The sequence below is a fragment of the Lagenorhynchus albirostris genome, chromosome 17, assembly GCF_949774975.1.
Source record: "Lagenorhynchus albirostris chromosome 17, mLagAlb1.1, whole genome shotgun sequence".
Lineage (NCBI taxonomy): Eukaryota > Metazoa > Chordata > Mammalia > Artiodactyla > Delphinidae > Lagenorhynchus > Lagenorhynchus albirostris.
Window position 1 is genome coordinate 80,743,255 of NC_083111.1, and position 15,811 is coordinate 80,759,065.

The following is a 15,811-nucleotide window of genomic DNA, read 5'->3' on the forward strand; positions in this document are numbered from 1 at the left end:
TGGCTCCCCGACTTCACTCGGGGAGGTAGGAGTGGACAGGAGAAGGGGGGCCGGCTAGGGGCTCAGTCCTGAGAGGCACCGAGGCCCTGAGGACTCGGGAACACATGGGAGGGGCACCTCTGCGACCAGGGCTCTCTGGGGACAGAGACCCCTGAGCCCAGGACAGACGGTGTGGGGCTGGCGCACCGATCAGGTGGACGGCGTCTCAGTGCCCTGCACGCACACTCAGCTGTGGGACACGCATTTACACATGCCCTCCACGTGCACTGTTCACCCAGGAACACACCCTCACACATGCATTCCACACGGTCGCTCCTACATGCAGTTTTCACACACAGAGACACCCTCACAGAGTCGGAGCTTGCAGCACACGGCTTTAACTTTGAGAACCTATAATGGGGAGCCCGGCACTGTGGACGCTCTCCCCAATCTGTCAGGGATCTGGCAGTGCACCAGTTACCCTCCTGGTGATACATGCATTTTTCTAAAGGAAAATGTCTACAAATGTGGAAGAGAATTCAGTTGCAGTTTTGCAGTATACCCCATCTTTATTTTTTTTATAAATTCTGCATAAAATAATGAATTCATCCAAAACTGATGTCCAGGAAAGTGTGGAACCACGTGGCAGCCCCAGGAGGTGGCAGCGGCCCGTTGGTAAGGAACCCCTGTGAGGTGGGTCTAACCTACACGGCCTGCCTCCCCGCAGTGCCCAGCCCCACCAGTCCTAGCAGCCCCAGCTTCACACTGGCAAGATCAGGGAAATCTCTGAGCTATGTGAACAGGCAGGGTTTCCAGGGAACCCAACCGGTTTGGGCGGGCAGGTGGAGGGCCACGAGAGAACTGGAAAATCTGGAGTCCTAGGAGGTGGCCGCGGAGCAGAGGAAAGGAAGGGGGCTAAGGGGAAGTCACGTCGAAGCCACACCTCGACCCCATTCCTGTGTGGAGGGACCGCAGGCAGTCACGCCCCCACAGGCCTTCCCGGAAAGCTGGATCCCACCGAAGGATCCAGGCTCCACTGAGGCTCACTGCACGCCCAGTGCATGAGTGACGGGATGGCGCTCAGCACCGGCCCAGGGTCGGCGCTCAGACTTTGACCCCAGTGAGAGCTCAGTTTGGGGCCCAGGTCAGAGCTCAAACTGTTATTAGGAGTGGAGTTTAATAACTGTCCCCAGGGCCTCGCAGCCGTGGTCTTCTATATTTGAGTCATGTCCATTAGGTCATCTATCTCGGTCAGCTTGGGCTGCCGTGACAAAACACCAGAGTCTGGGGGACGTAAACCAGAGAATTTTTTCTCTTCCAGCTCTGGAGCGCAGCAGTCTGAGATCAGCGTTCCTGGGCGGGCAGGTTCTGGTGGGGACTCTGTTCCTGGTTTGCAGGTAGCTCCCTCGTACTGTATCCTCGCGTGGTAGAGAGAGCTGGCGCCACATCTTCTCAGGTCACCGAATCCCATCGTGAGGGCCCCAACCTCATGACCTCATCCAACCCTGAGGCCCCCTCTCTGAAAACCATCAGGCTGGGGGTTAGGGCTCTAACATATGAATTAGGGGAGGACACAGTTCAGCCTATAGCACTGCGCCCTTGGCCCTCGAAATTCACGTCCTTCTCACATGCACGGTGCATTCCCGTCATCCCAATAAGCCCAGGAGTCTTAACTCATTACAGGGTCCGCACTAACCCCTAAAGCCCAAAGTCTCCTCCAGACCCTCTCTACATCAGACGTGGCCGAGTCCAGGTGGGATTCATCCTGGCAAATTCCTCTCTGGCTGTGAATCTGTGCAACCAGACAAATTACGTGCCTCCAAGATACAGCAGAGATTCCCACCACAAAGGGAAACATCGTAAGGGAGAATGGCGGGTCCCAACCCCAGCAAAGCGGCGTCACCGCCGGGGCTCCCGGCGGGTCCTGCCTGCGTCAGCCGAGGACTCTGTCGTGCTGTGCTGCGCACGGCAGGGTGTGGAGAAGCATTCTCGGCCTGCACCCCTGGACGCCAGGAGCGCCCCCATTCGGGCGACTGAAAATGTCTTCAGGCCCCACCAAACGTCCCCTGGGCCACGGAAACGCCCCCATCTGAGAACCACTGCCTTACAGCAACCACTTCATATCAAATCACATCAGTGAACACACGGGCAACTGTCAATATTTGAAGAATGAGTGCTTCAGGCTGGTGCTAGGTGCTGGGTGCCTTGAACACAAAACAGATAAGAAAGGTCCCAGCCCAGGGCACCGCAGCTCCCCGTGAACTGGGGTGGGGGAGGGGCGCAGACGGGCAGCCCCACAAGGGAACAGTGAAGGCACAAACATTTTACATCCCACGTGAGGCAGCTGAGCTGAGGGGGCGGGGGGCGGGGGGGGCATGTTCGGAGAGAAAGTACCAGGCACGTAGCGTGGGCAAGGAAGGTGCGCCGGTGCAGGGGACACGCTCACCTTTGTGTGACCTTGAGCAAGTTCCTCCCTCTCTGGGCCCCAGGCTCCAAGGGACAGAGCCCGGCCTGGGGGGAGCCGGGAGGCTGGGGTCGGGGTAGACCCCAGGAGTGCTGTGAATCCCGGGAGGGCCGGGTCTCAGGGCACCCCTGGCCCACACTGCCCTGTCACCCTGCTCCCGGGCTGCCCCCCACTGCGAGGCATCCGCTGCCCCTCAGCCTTCCCTGCGGCCCACGGAGCCCCTTCCCCTAAGGATGTTGCGCCTGGCAACATCCTTTCCACCCCTGACGTGCCCTGGGCCCTTTTCTGGGGGGTAAACCAAGGAGGGGAGTGAGATGTGCTCCACGAGGCCATCCACAGGGCCAGGAAGACCTGAGGAAATGAGAGGCCCTCTCCCCCTGTAGGAGGAGCTCGTCGCCCCCAGACACACCCTGGGGCCAGCAGGCAGTGGGTGCAGCCTGTGCCTGCCACCACCTGGTCGACACTCCAAGGGGTCCCAGGGAGACTGGGCACAAAGGGAGGGTCAGGCTGAGAGGGCAGCAGCAGCCAGGAGCCACCGGCCCTCCCTGGTGCAGAGGAATGAGGGGAAGGGCCAGTCCCAGAGGCTGGCTGGAGCTGCTGTGATGGGAGAAGGCTGGTGACATGGATGCAGCTGCCGCCATGGTGGCCCAGGCGTCAGGTGCGGCAGAACAGGTGGCCTGACTGCTGAGCATCTCATCCTCAGGTCTTGGCCAGTGGAAGCCTTCATAGGATCCTTATGGGACCCAGGACACAAACAGGGTGGAGAGGGGGCCTGGGTCTGGATGGAAAATATCTGGCCCAGTGCTGAGCTCTTGTCACCTCCTCGTCCCGCAGAGGCCACTGACGCGGCATTTCCAGGACTCCCTTGCAGCTAAAGTGCCACGGTGTGGTGGGGTTTTGAGTGAGGTCATGAGGGTGAGGCCCACAGCTCCAGCCCGTATGCTGTGCTCCACACCTGTGCGCCCTGGCAGCCTCCCCAGAAGGTCCCCACCAGGCCCCCTCTCTGCAGCCCACATTTCCTTCCTGCTGATTGTGCCGTCTGATCAAGGCCTGTCACCCCAGTGGGACTCAGCCACAGGGGTCAGCATGGCTCCCACACAGAGCACAGTGGGGCCGAGAGAGGGGCCCTCAACCTGGGCTCAAAGACAGGAGTGAGTGAATCTGGGGAATACGCTCTCCTTTCTCTGGCCTTGCCGCCCCTCTGAGGTGGTGGAGAAGTGGTCTGGGGCCTCGTCCTGGGGCGGCTGAGAAATGGCCCCTGCCCCGGGCAGGCTCTGCCTTCCCGAAGCAGAAAGAAGGCCAAAGGGAGCGGGAGGGTGCAGCCGTTTGGGGGCTGGAGATTGGGACCTGCCCCGCCCTGGGGCCCTGCAGCCAGGAAGCTACTGGTGTTGACTGTGGGCGGCCACCCCCCTACCCCAGCCAGCAGAACCATATAAAGCCGCCCAAGGTCTGCTCCCTGCTGCCTACCCGCCACCATGAAGGCTGTCCTCCTTGCCCTGCTAGCCGCTGTCTTGGCCCTGCAGCCAGGTGAGACCGCAGGGGGCCACGGGGCAGGGTGGGGGGAGCAGGGCTGGGGCGGGGGGCAGGGGGGATGATCGAGGAAGGCCAGAGGGGCAGAGAGGAAGGAGGGGGCAGGCTGGGCGGAAGGACACGAGGCAGGGGGCGGAGAAGGGGCTTTGACCCCACCCAGCTCCCCCTGGGGCAGCTCTTAGTGCAGCCAGGATACCGGGTCATCTCCTAGCTGTCCCCCGAGGCGGGAGCAGGCCGGGCAGCGCGGGGGTCTCTCCTCCAGCGCCGTGGAGCTGGCCTGGCTGCTGGAGGGATGCGCAGAGAGCCTGTGGAGTGGGTGGGGGGCACAGGGGCAAAGGGCCTCAAGTGAAGAAGGGCCACAGAGGGACGGAGGGAAGAGATCCTTCTGCCCAGGCCCAGCCCCGGCTTCTGACGTGGGCAGCAGGGGTAGGCTGTGGGCCTGCACTGCTCCAGTCTGGACTTGGGCCTGGTAGGGACTCTCCCGGCCCAGGGCCCCGGGTGATCAGTAAAGGCCTCAGAGCCTCAGCTCCCTCTTCTGGAAAGCAGGGATCGTGGTGGTGCCCGAGGACACACGGTCGGCCGGCGTGTGTGGTGCCCGAGCACAGGCTGGCCGCGGGGAACCTGTTGGCACTGGGGTGACGTGGATCCCAGCTTCATCGTTTTACCCAGAGGAGACCTAATCATCATGACAGCTGGGGCCACTGCCCCCAGGGACAGAGCAGGGGCGCACCTGCGGGCTCACAGCTCCGGGTCGGGGGGAGGGGGATGCTGAGAGGGAGTGTGAAGGGTCCTGTCCATCCTGCCCTCACCTGCCTGGTGTGCGTCCCTCTCAGGAGCGTGGGCATCATAACAGGGCCTTAGAGGCAAGGGGGTGGGCGTGGGGCCCTCCCTGTGAGGGGCCCCCAGTTTGTGTGTGACCTATGAGAAAAAGAGGTTCCCCCCATACCCCCGCAGCGTGGGAGGGCAGGCGGGGCAGCCTCTGAGCTCCACCCCACCCCCACCTTGCAGGCAGCGCCCTGCAGTGTTACTCCTGCCAGGCCGAGGTCAGCAACCAGCACTGCCAGCACGTGCAGAACTGCAGCCACTCTGAGACCCAGTGCTGGACTGAGCGCATCCGTAAGTGGCCCTGCTGTCCCCGCAGGCCTCCCTGTGCCCCTGCCCTGCCCCCTGCACCATCCCCTAGAAGCCCTGCACCTTCCCTCCACTGGCAGGGATTCAAAGGGCCTGGGATTAGGTCTCTACGCTGGACTGTTCATCCTTCTGTCCACCTGCCCACCTGCCCACTTGTTCTCCTGTCCACACATAAATATAGATGCCCAGCTTCCCGTCTATATTTGGTGGGTGAGTATCCAGGGCCCGGCCCTCGCCCAGTGGTCCCCATGCCTCGCCCAGGTGCTGCTGATCTCCTGACCTTCATCAGCAAGGGCTGCAGCTCGCACTGTGTGGAGGACTCAGAGAACTACTACGTGGGCGAGAAAAACGTCACATGCTGCTCTACTGACCTGTGCAACGCCAGCGGGGCCCACGCCCTGCAGCCGGCCATTGTCACCCTGACGCTGCTCACCGCTCTTGGTGTGCTGCTGTTCTGGGGCCCCGGGCAGCTGTAGGATCCAGGAGGACCCTGTTGTGTCCCATGCTGGGCAGTGGTGCCCGGGGGGCACTCCTCACACACACCCGATCCAGTCATGGCCCCTTCTGAACCCTAACTCAGGTCGGACGATGCCCCTCTGCCCTTTCCAGCCCTCCCTGGCTCCCTCCAGGACTCCTGCCCAGCTGCCACCGCCCGGCAGGCTGCGCTCTGTGATGTGGAACAGCGTGCAGATGGCCCATCAGACCCCCTCCCAATATTCCGACCCACCCCTTAACCTTCACTCAGGCACTTCTTCCTCCAGGAAGCCTTCCCTGCTTGCCCCCTCCACGAGCTGAGCCAGGTCCTGTCCGTGGTGTCCCCCGCACCCAGCATGAAGCAGGCTCTCAGGAGGGCCCCAAAAAGGTTGAGAGGAAATGTTCCGAGTAGAATTAGGGTCAGAGGTGTGAGGTCCTGGGAGCCCCAAGAGATGAAGCTTGGAGGGGGGAACAGCTCCCCATGATCATAGGGGTCCTGGGGCAGCAACCCCAACACACAGTAGGCCCTTAATAAAGGCCCATGGGCTTGGTTGCAGAGAACCTGTCCTTGCATGCCTGCAGGCTGAGGTAAAGGTTGGGGTCCAGGGCTGTGAAAGGTTGCCACCTGGGGCCACGTCTGTGGCTGTGGCTGTGCCCTTGGCTCCGGCCAGGGCAGGAGCAAATGTCTGACTCCTGGAAGGGAGGACATTGCTGCAAGGCCGTGTCCCTGGGACCTCCCGGCTCTTGCTGTGTGGCCTCGCACATGTTGCTCAACCTCTCTGAGCCTCAGATGCTCACTGGGACCCATCTCTGCTGTGAGGACTGACCCAGAGACTTCAAGGCATGGAGACATTTCTGGGTGGGAGGGGCTGCTGCTGCTGCATGAGGCCGCCAGAACCCCTGCGCTGTCCTCCCCCTTCAGCTTGAGGACAGCCCCTCTGTCTCTTTCTTCAATTACTTATTTTGTTTGTTGTAAGGGCTTCACACCAAGAGCAAAAAATTCAAACTGTACAAGACGGTCCCCAGTGCTGAGCCAGTTCCCCAACCCCGACCGCGGGCCCCTCCCCTCTCTAGGATGCTCCCATCACACGCTTGGGGCTCCTTCCGGGGTAACTAACTGTGAGGCCTGGGGGAGCCCCAGGGGACACGGCCCCTGCCTGGCCTTTTTCATACCTGGGAAAGTCCTTTTGAAAACCCAGCTGGCCCCTGCCCTCGGGCACCAGGGCTCAGGGAGGGCCGGGCCCTGGGTGAGACCTGCCTGCACAGGACGGTGCTTCCAGCCCACACCAGGCGCTGGGTGGTGGGTTAGGCAGGATTAGAACCCGGGTACTGGAGAGACCCTCCAGGTTGGCACAGCAGCAGGTGGGGTGGGGTCCCACTCACCAGAGTTCAGGCCAGGGCACAGGGAGCCCCAGGCAGCCCAGTGTTGCGGGTGGTGACGTCCGGAGGGCAGAGGAGACCAGAGGTCCCCGCACTCAGAGCCCACGACAACCCACACCTTAGCGCCTCCCTGTGGAGGGGTGCTCCGCCCTGGGGCCAAGGCTCATGGAGGTGAGGTGCCCTGGGCCCCAGTGGTTTGAATTCTTTGGGTCAACATGAGAGGAGAGAGATGGCGGGTGGGTCCCCATGCCCTGTAACCCAGGGCCTCCTCTCGCCTCCTGAGCCGTCCCTGAGGTCACGCAGCCTTGAGCCTCCAGAAGAGGGACAGGCCCCGGGAGGCGCAGGAGCGCTCCCGACCCAGCACTGCGGGGCAGGTCTCCCCCTCCCGCAGGATAGAGGGCTGACGGGGGCTCTGCCTCTCCAAGGGTGAGGACAGCATGGGGGCCACCTGCAGGGGCAGCCCAGGGTCCCTGACCCGGCCCAACGCAGCGTCTGGACTGGGACCCCCACCCGCTCCACCCCACACCATTTCATCGTCAGAAACTGTGGGAAAGCAAGAAAGAGGAAGTGCAGAACCCTCTCCCCACGCCCTAGGATGGGCCCCATTTTCCGTGCCCGTTTTCACCCTCATGGTGACGCTTCTTGTGCAAGAATAAGGAGCATCCTGCGAGTTACACACCTGGTCACACTCTCTTCAGGAAACCGCTTTTTTTTTTAAACCTCTATCTCTCCTTGGTAAGGACGAGACACCCCGTGGTGGCTGAGGTGATCCTCCGGACAGACCGACGTGTTTTTGTTTTTAAGATGCCACTTGCCGAGCACCTTCCGTGGGAGAGATACTGTCCTGGTCTGTCTGCATCTAGAGTAATAGGTGACGACAAAAGCAGACACGGCATAGCGCTCACCACGGGCCGCGCACTCCTCTGCCGCCTCCCTTGCAGTCATTCATTCATTCCTCCCCCCTTGGGGGCAGGGCTGTGCAGAGGAGGAACCCGAGGCAGAGAGAGGTGAAGCAACTTGCCCAAGATCACACAGTTAGTTAGAACTGGTGAGGCTGCATTCCAGCCCCGGTAGAAAGAGGCCCAGAGAGGTGAAGGAGCTGACCCAGGGTCACACAGAGGGCTCCTGCCCACCCCAAATCGGGCCCCTGAGTGGGCATCTCCTGCCCTGGCCCCAGCTCCCAGCCACACCCAGTCCTGGGCTTTCCTCCCCTGAGGACTCTGGCTCGGCCGGACATCTCTCCGCCGGGGCTGAGGTTGATGACTGGTCTGGCTCCCTGCGGATGTCCCCACCCTCCCCACTGGACTCCAGCTGCAGCAGGGAGTCAAGCTAGATGGGAAGGAGAGTGGGTCTCCAGCAGGTGCTGTGCAGTCCTGGAGTACCCCAGGGGGCCCTTCCTGAGTCAGAAGAGATGCAGAGTTCTTGCCCAAGCGCCCACAGCTGCAGGGCGCAGAGCTGGGACCCCATCCATCCACCCCACAAAAGCTGTGGGGTGTTGGGGCAGCCCGCAGGTGAGCAGTTCGCCTGTGCCCAATGCTTGGACCACCACCGTGGCCCGCTGCCTGAACGTCAGCACATGCCCTGGGAGCCCAGGTCTGCCTCACCGGGGACGCTGGCTCCAGGACTCGCCCTGGGCAGACAGCACCCAGAAAAGAACCCCAGCACAGAAGTAATCGAGTCGGTCTCCCCCAGGGCTGCGATAGAGCTACCCTCTGTTAGGGAGACCGCCCCCTTTTTACGGAACTGAGTTTCAGGTCCACGATGGGCCGGTCCCCCAGTTCGCACTGCGGACAAACAGGTCTGCGCCCTCGCGATCCTGGTTCTGTCCCGCCCGCAGGCTACCCCTTCGTGGCACTGTGGTGGTGACCAAGGCGTGCGCGGACCCATGCGAGCCCTCGAAGGCGGAGGGGCTGGGCCAAAAGAGCCCACAGAGCTGCTGCCGCCAGGATCCGTGCCCCGCGCGCGGCGCTGCTGGGGTCCGGGCCGGGCCGGGCCGGGCGGGGCCCGGGAGCGACTCTGGGGGCGGGGATGGGCGGAGCTTGGGCGGGGCCGAGGTTGGGTCCCGGTCCAGGGGCTTCCCGCCGCGTTCCGGCCACTCGCACCGCTGCTCCTGTTTTGCCGGGCGGCATCCTGAGCCCCTGCTCCTCTTGGGTCTGGAGCCTCGAATCCAAGCAGGCAGCCGCTAGAACTTAGGCTGCGGGACTACCTCTGGCGGTGACGCCCGGTGCTACCCAGACACGAGAGTCCTTGAGGAACCAAGGGGACCCAGAAGTACCCCTCCTCTGCTCCTCCACCCTGCTGGATACTCCAAGCCAGGGCCGAGGGAAGGGATCGAGGTTCCGCGCCCAGAACTCCTTCCAGCCTCCCAATAAACGGCCAGTGACCCATCACAAGATGCCTGCGTCCATTGTGTGGGACTGAAGCGGCCCGATGGTGGGCGGAGGGGGGGCAGAGAAGGCGCTGGTCCTTACAGCATTCACGTTTTGAGCGCCCTCGGTGCACCGGGCATCCCGCTGGCCCTGGGCTTTGGCAATCAACGAGACAGACCAGGCCCTGGCCTCCTGGCCTCAAGGTCCAGCAGGGAGAGAGCACCCCCTGCCTACGGATCATATCTGTGAGTAAAAGTGGAGTGAGACCAGGGCTCTGGGGATCTAGCCCAGTCCGGGTTTCAGGAAAGGGTCAGATGGGGCAGGGAGGGTCCCCTGGCAGGGACAACAGCATGTACAGTGTGTGTGTGTGTGTGTGTGTGTGTGTGTGTGTGTGTGGTGTTGGATGGTCTCCTGGATAGCAGAAGCTCAGAAGGAAGCCAGGTGGGCAGGGCGGTGGGGGGAGCACAGGCTGTGAGGAAGTTGGGGGCAGGGGTCTCATAAGCTCCCGGCTGGATTCCCATTCACCAAACTTCACTGACATCTCCAGAACCAGGTCTCTAGCTTCGGGGCCCTCCCTGGGGGGACGGGACAAGGTGGGTGACAAGGAGGATGTGTTCTCAGAGGAGCAGCAAAGGGGGGCTCCAAGAATATGTCATTCTTCTATTCGCCCTGAGAAGCTAGCTCGTCCCTGGACAGACAGCTCAGAGCCAAGCCAGGGCAGGGAGAGCATCACAGGGACACGCGCGAGCAGTGTGCAGGAAGGGCCTTCTCACCGCCAGGGCTTCCTAGGGCAGCTGGGCCTGCCCTGATAGGAAACGAGCTCCCTGTCCCTGGGAGTATCCAAGCAGAGCCAAGGCCCAGGGAAACCCAGACCCCACTCTGCCCAGCTGCTGGCCCCAGATGCAAAGCCAGAGAAGCAACAAACTCAGCCTCTGCCCTGACAGTGAACGTGGCATGGGAGCCCGCCCAGCCCCAGCGTGGACTGTGGAACAGGGCTACCCCTGGATCTCCTCCTTCAGGGGCTTTCAAGAACCCCGCAACCCAAGCCCAGGCTGGGTGTGGACTGGATGAAAGTCCAGTTGCCTCAGTCCAGCTGCTGCCAGATGCATTCTCAGAGCCTTGGGACCTCAGCGATCACTCCTTAAACCCACCCATCCCGGGACTCCAGTACTGACCTAAGGAGGCGGCCTCCAGGGTCACTGGCAAACACCTTCGTTGGAGAGGCCTGGAGGCCGGCCGGCCGGGCCTTCTCTGGGCCTTCCCTTCTGGCCTCGCAGAAAAGAGGAAGAGGACACCTACTGTGTGTGGCAGTCTGCCAGGCCAGGCGTCCCAAGTGCCTAAGGCAAGGCCTTTGAATCGATTGCTGAGTCATTTACTGACTCTTCCCTCTCCATCCGGGACGTTATTCGCTCCAACTTCAAAAAGTGCAAAGGGTGGGAATGCTTGGAAATGAGGCTGCGGTTATCAGGACCTTTGGGGAGGAAGGGGTGAATGTGGGGGGAGGGGTAATGAAGTTACAGGCTGAGACTGAAAAGGTGTATTGGGGCCAGACTGAGATACTCCCTGAACCCGCCGCATATGGGGCCGTCGCCCTGCGAAATTGGGGAGCCAGCCCCTGGTGGTTCTGGAGTAGAGGAGGGTCGGTTTCCAGCAGCCTCCAAGCAGCGCCGCTAGGGACCGGCCTATGTCCATGTGTCCTGCCAAATTCCACAGCCTAGGCCGGGGAAGTGCTGGAGACTCTGACCCTCGGAGATCAGAGGCGGAATCTCCAGGGTCACTCCAAGTCTTAAAGAGCCAGGGAAAGGCGCGAGGGGCTCGCGCTCGCAGAGGGCGGGCAACGCTGCGGGAGACCTGCAGCGCGGGGACTCACCGCCAGATGCCGCTGTGGTGCTCGGAGTGCCGCCCTGTGCCCCGCCCGCTCCGGGGAAAGCAAAAGCGGCGCGGGCTGCGGGGGTGGGACGGACCACTGAGAGCGGGGAGGGGGGGCCCGGGGCGGGGGGCGGGGCTCCGCGCAGGCCTCCGGCGCGTCTCCCCCCTCAGCCAGCCTCGCGAGATGGTTCGCTCCGGCCGCGCTGCGCTCAACGGTTCCCAGGCTGGCCGGCAGAGCTGGGGCATCAGGGCTGCACTGCCGCGCGCACTGTCGGCACCAGCGCCGCGGGCCCCGCAGCACCGCTGCGCCCGCCGCCGCGATGCTGGGGCTGCTCATGGCGGTGCTGGCCCTGGCGCTCGCCTACTTCGCGCTGCTGGACGGCTGGTACCTGGTCCGCGTGCCGTGCGCCGTACTGCGCGCGCGCCTGCTGCAGCCCCGCGTCCGTGACCTCCTGGCTGAGCAGAGCTACTCGGGCCGCGTGCTGCCCTCGGACTTGGACCTGCTGCTGCACATGAACAACGCGCGCTACCTGCGCGAGGCCGACGTGGCGCGCGCCGCGCACCTGGCCCGCTGCGGCGTGCTCGGAGCTCTGCGCGCGCTCGGGGCGCGCGCCGTGCTGGCCGCTTCGTGCGCGCGCTACCGCCGCTCGCTGCGTCTGCTCGAGCCGTTTGAGGTGCGCACCCGCCTGCTGGGCTGGGACGACCGCGCCTTCTACCTAGAGGCGCGCTTCATCAGCCTGCGCGACGGCTTCGTGTGCGCGCTGCTGCGCTCCCGCCAGCACGTGCTGGGCACCTCGCCGGAGCGCGTTGTGCAGCACCTGTGCAAGCGCAGGGTAAGCGTCCCCCGCCCCGAGCGCACTCCTCCCGCTGGACCCTGAGGACTCCTGGTCCCTGCCCCCCGCCCCTGGGGAAGGCCTGCCGCCTACCCCTTTTGGGGTGCCCCTGTCCGGCCGAGTACCGCTCCAGCCCTTTTCTTTGGACCCAGGGCCTTCTTCACTGATGCCATTCTTCTTGGGACCTCTCAGGGTCGCCTCATCAACTCTCTGTAGTCGGACTCAGCATGCTCCCCTCCTGCCATCCCTTATTAACCCCTCAAGGCTCCCTGCCCCACGCTACGCCTTTTCCAGAACAGGGAAGGCCAGACCAGGCGTCTCCCAAAGAGTCTAAGTGTGGCTTGGAGTGCGGAGCCGGCCTCACTGGTCCTTGGTTCTGAATGTAGCATGGAAGCCGGGTGGGGGTGGGGTGGGGAGATGGGGGCTGGGGCGTTAGTGAGGGGAGGTTGCTGGGAGTTCTCAAGGACCTGAGAGCCCTTTCACCCAGCTTAGACCTGAGGGGCTGGGTCACCATCACCTGGGTTAGGGGTGAGCCCTGAGCCCTGTAGAGCTGCAAGCCCTTCTGCCTTTTCCAGTTGGAGAAAAGGCTGCAGCACCTGCCTGGGGCTCAAGGCCCCTCCCCAGGGCCTGCTCCTCCCAGCACAGCCTGCTGCTGCATCATGGCACCTGGGCCCTGGGGATGCCGCTGCGGTGCTGGTTGCCAGGGCAGGCTCCTGCTGCAGGCACGTTCCTAAAAACATGCTTGGAGCCTCCATGCCAAAGCCAGGGCCCGCTGGGCCCCTAGGTGCCCTCAGGCAGGGTGCTGCCCTCTCTGGCCCTGGACAGGAGCAGAGGAGGGACACAGCCGCACGTTAGTCACGAGAGGCTAGCCTTTCCTTTATATCGGAGGTGGGGAAACTGAGGCTCAGAGGGGCAATGCGAACTGCTTGAGGCTGCACAGTGGGCCACAGGCCCAGTCCCCTGGTTTTCTGTCTCTTTGAGTCAGGGACGCCCCCAAAGGGCCTGGATGCCTCCCACCCCGCACCCACAGAGGTGCTCTGCATGTCCCTTCATGCGTCAGGAGGCTGGGAGGGGATGGCCATCGAGGCTTTAAATCGACGGGCTGAGAGCTGCGAGCAGAAGGTGGAGGAGAGGGAGCCAGGGCCACTGTCCTGCAGGGGAGGGTGGTCAGGCGGGGGCTGATGGGTGAGACCTACATGAGAGGCAGGGGGCGCCCACACCATGGCATGGCGAGGACACTCGGCCACAGATGGCCAGGAGTCACCTGGCCTGAGCCTGTGGGTCAGGAGGGTCCCGAGTGCAGTCCTGGGTTTAGTGTAGGACAGGCTGGGCCCAGTGCCCAGAGATCTGCATGCTGAAAGGCTGGTTGGGGCAGCACGGCCTTGCAGGGAGAGCTGGGCTACAGCCAAGTCTGGACCTGGTGATTCCAGCTGGGCCGGGAGGAGGATGCTTCCGGGAGCCAAGCCTGGCTCTGCCCAGACTTACCCTGTGACCCGACTCTGAGCACCTCTGCCCAGCCTCCCTGACGCCCTGAGGTGGGCGGGCTTTCCCCCTCATTCCTGAGAGGCCCGCAAGTCCTCGGACCCCTCCAGCCTGGCCCAGCCCCTTGCCCCGTCACAAAATGGTGGCCGAGTTTGCAGGGAGGCGGCTGGTGTGGCTGAGCAGGAGGGCGTAGGAGCGCGGTGCTGAGCTGCGAGGTGGCGTCCGGCTCCTGTTGGCGCGCTGAGAGGGGGCCTCAGGCATGGCCCTGTCCTGGGCTCTCCCGGCAGAGCCGCTCTGACGCCGCTCCTGCCCCTCCATCCCCTGCCCTGCCTCTGGCCGCTCTGGGTCTCCCGTCGCCCCCCCCAACCAGCTGGCTTCAGAGGTTTTTGCCCCAGATCTGGGAATGTGCAGAGGGCTCAGTTGCCACCCAGTGGGGGAGACAGGCCTGATGAGGGGCGTGGTGCCCCGAGAGCTGGGTTGGGGAGGAACCCGCACTGCGGACGCCTGGGAGGGGCTGGGGCGGGGGGACGGTGTGAGCCGAGGTCCAGACGTGTGAAGACAGCAGCCTGGCTGTCCCCGCCCCCCCGCCCCCCCCCCCCCGGCCCTGCTGGTCCCCATGGCAGCGGGCGGCCCGTGGGAGTCTCACCCTCGTCTTCCCCTGCAGGTGGAGCCCCCTGAGCTGCCAGCCGACCTGCAACACTGGATCGCCTACAACGAGGCCAGCAGCCAGCTGCTCCGGGCTGAGAGCGGGCTCGGCAGTGTTGTCAAGGACCAGTGAGCGCCACAGCCTACCCGCCCTGCCCACCAGCCTTGACCTCGGGGCAGCTGCCCACCCTTCCCCGCCTGCCAGGAGGCAGAGAGCGCCGAACGGGCTGGCCGGGCTGGGCTCTTCTCTGAGCTGGAGTGGCCTTGTGACCGGCCCAGCCCCCTTCGCACGCCCAGGGCCCTCCCCCGCCCCCATTATTGATGCCCCTCTCCACCCCATCCCACGCGGAGCACGGGGTGCGGGTGACACAGGCACCCAGACCAGCTCCGATGCGCTCAGGATGATGACGATGGGCAAACTGGGAGGCCCAGGGCCCTTGGCATGCAGGCAGCGGGATTTGGGGGTGGCCCACCCAGCAGGTGCAGCCCCGTGTCCGTGTGTCTAGTTGGGGGAGAGCGCCTGGAGCAGGGGACTGGCTGGAGTTGCCCTGAGCACCGGAGCTTGGAGTCCGAGCTGCCGTGGGGGTGAGGCCCAAGCAGTCTTGGAGGCAGGGCTGGGGCGGGCACGGCAAGGAGCTGGGAAGGATCGGAGCGGCATTGCAAGGCAGATCCCTCTGGCTGCGAGTGAGGGAAGGGGAGGCCCAGGGCAGAGTCTGGCAGACCAGGGGTCAGGCAGGCTGACCCAAGGGCACTCAGGAGGGAGGCCTGGCCACCGGGCTCCTGGGATGGGAGCGGGTCCTGCAGCAGAGGCTTGTGGCCCTGGAGCGTGTGCTGGGGCCAGTGCAGGTCCGATGGCACAGGGGCTCCAGTGCAGGTGGTGAACTGGGGGTGTCGTAGCTGGGGGTGTCCTAGCTGGGGCCTGCTGCTGAGGAGGGATTGGGGTGTGGGATTCTGCCTGGGTGCCCTCACCCATCTTCACCCTTCACCCTTCACCCCGGCTGGCTGGGGACAGAGGTCAGGGCTCTGGGTGTGGGATTGCTGCTTTCCCGTGTGGGGGGCTGCCCAGGGCAGGGTGCCTGCTCCCCTGTGCCCCTGCAGCTGCCCCCTCCGGCCCACGGGGCAGGCCAGAGCAGCTGGGGCCCAGGACTGCCCCCTTGCCACCCAGTCCACGACCCGCTGCCAGCTGGAGCCAGGAGCACAGCCACACCCCTCATGTGTCCCCACAGTGTCACCTGCCTTAGCCACCGTGGGAACACTGCAGTATTTCTGTTTTATTTAAAGAAAGCCCAGGAGTAAAGGGTCTTAAACGTGAGCTTGCTGGGGAGTCCTCATTTCCGAAGCCCTGGTCCCTCAGGGGTGTTTTCTGGCGTGGGGGTCTGTCGGGCTTGTTGGGTGAGCTTGGGGACCACGCTGGCAGGCTGGGATGCTGTCCACATTCCACAGAACATGGGGTCGAGGCCAGAAAGGAGCTGCCCCAAGCCCCTCCGGCCCTGGTCCTCTCCTCATCTGCAGTTTTCCACAGGGACTTGGGAGGTCATGCCCCAGAGTCTGGGTCTGGGCCCCCAGGCTCCTGGGGTCACTGGGCAGGGTGTGGGGGCCAGGGGGCTCGGAGGTCAGTGGGCCTTGATGCGTGGGGGCCAGGGGGAGCATAGGGG

At 63.9% G+C, this 15,811-nt stretch overlaps 2 protein-coding genes across 2 annotated transcripts; both read left to right on the plus strand.

Moving 5' to 3' along the window:
- The first annotated feature begins 3,918 nt into the window (after positions 1-3,918).
- On the plus strand, positions 3,919-6,113 carry PSCA (prostate stem cell antigen). The gene is made up of 3 exons (XM_060127748.1): positions 3,919-3,970; positions 4,982-5,089; positions 5,366-6,113. The coding sequence occupies exons 1-3, from the start codon at positions 3,919-3,921 to the stop codon at positions 5,578-5,580; spliced, it is 375 nt and encodes a 124-aa protein (XP_059983731.1). The 3' UTR covers positions 5,581-6,113.
- Positions 6,114-11,368: 5,255 nt separating this feature from the next.
- THEM6 (thioesterase superfamily member 6) lies at positions 11,369-15,458 on the plus strand. Its single transcript, XM_060127896.1, has 2 exons — positions 11,369-12,029; positions 14,176-15,458. Exons 1-2 carry the CDS (start codon positions 11,517-11,519, stop codon positions 14,287-14,289), a joined length of 627 nt encoding a protein of 208 aa, XP_059983879.1. The 5' UTR covers positions 11,369-11,516; the 3' UTR covers positions 14,290-15,458.
- The last annotated feature ends 353 nt before the right edge of the window (positions 15,459-15,811 follow it).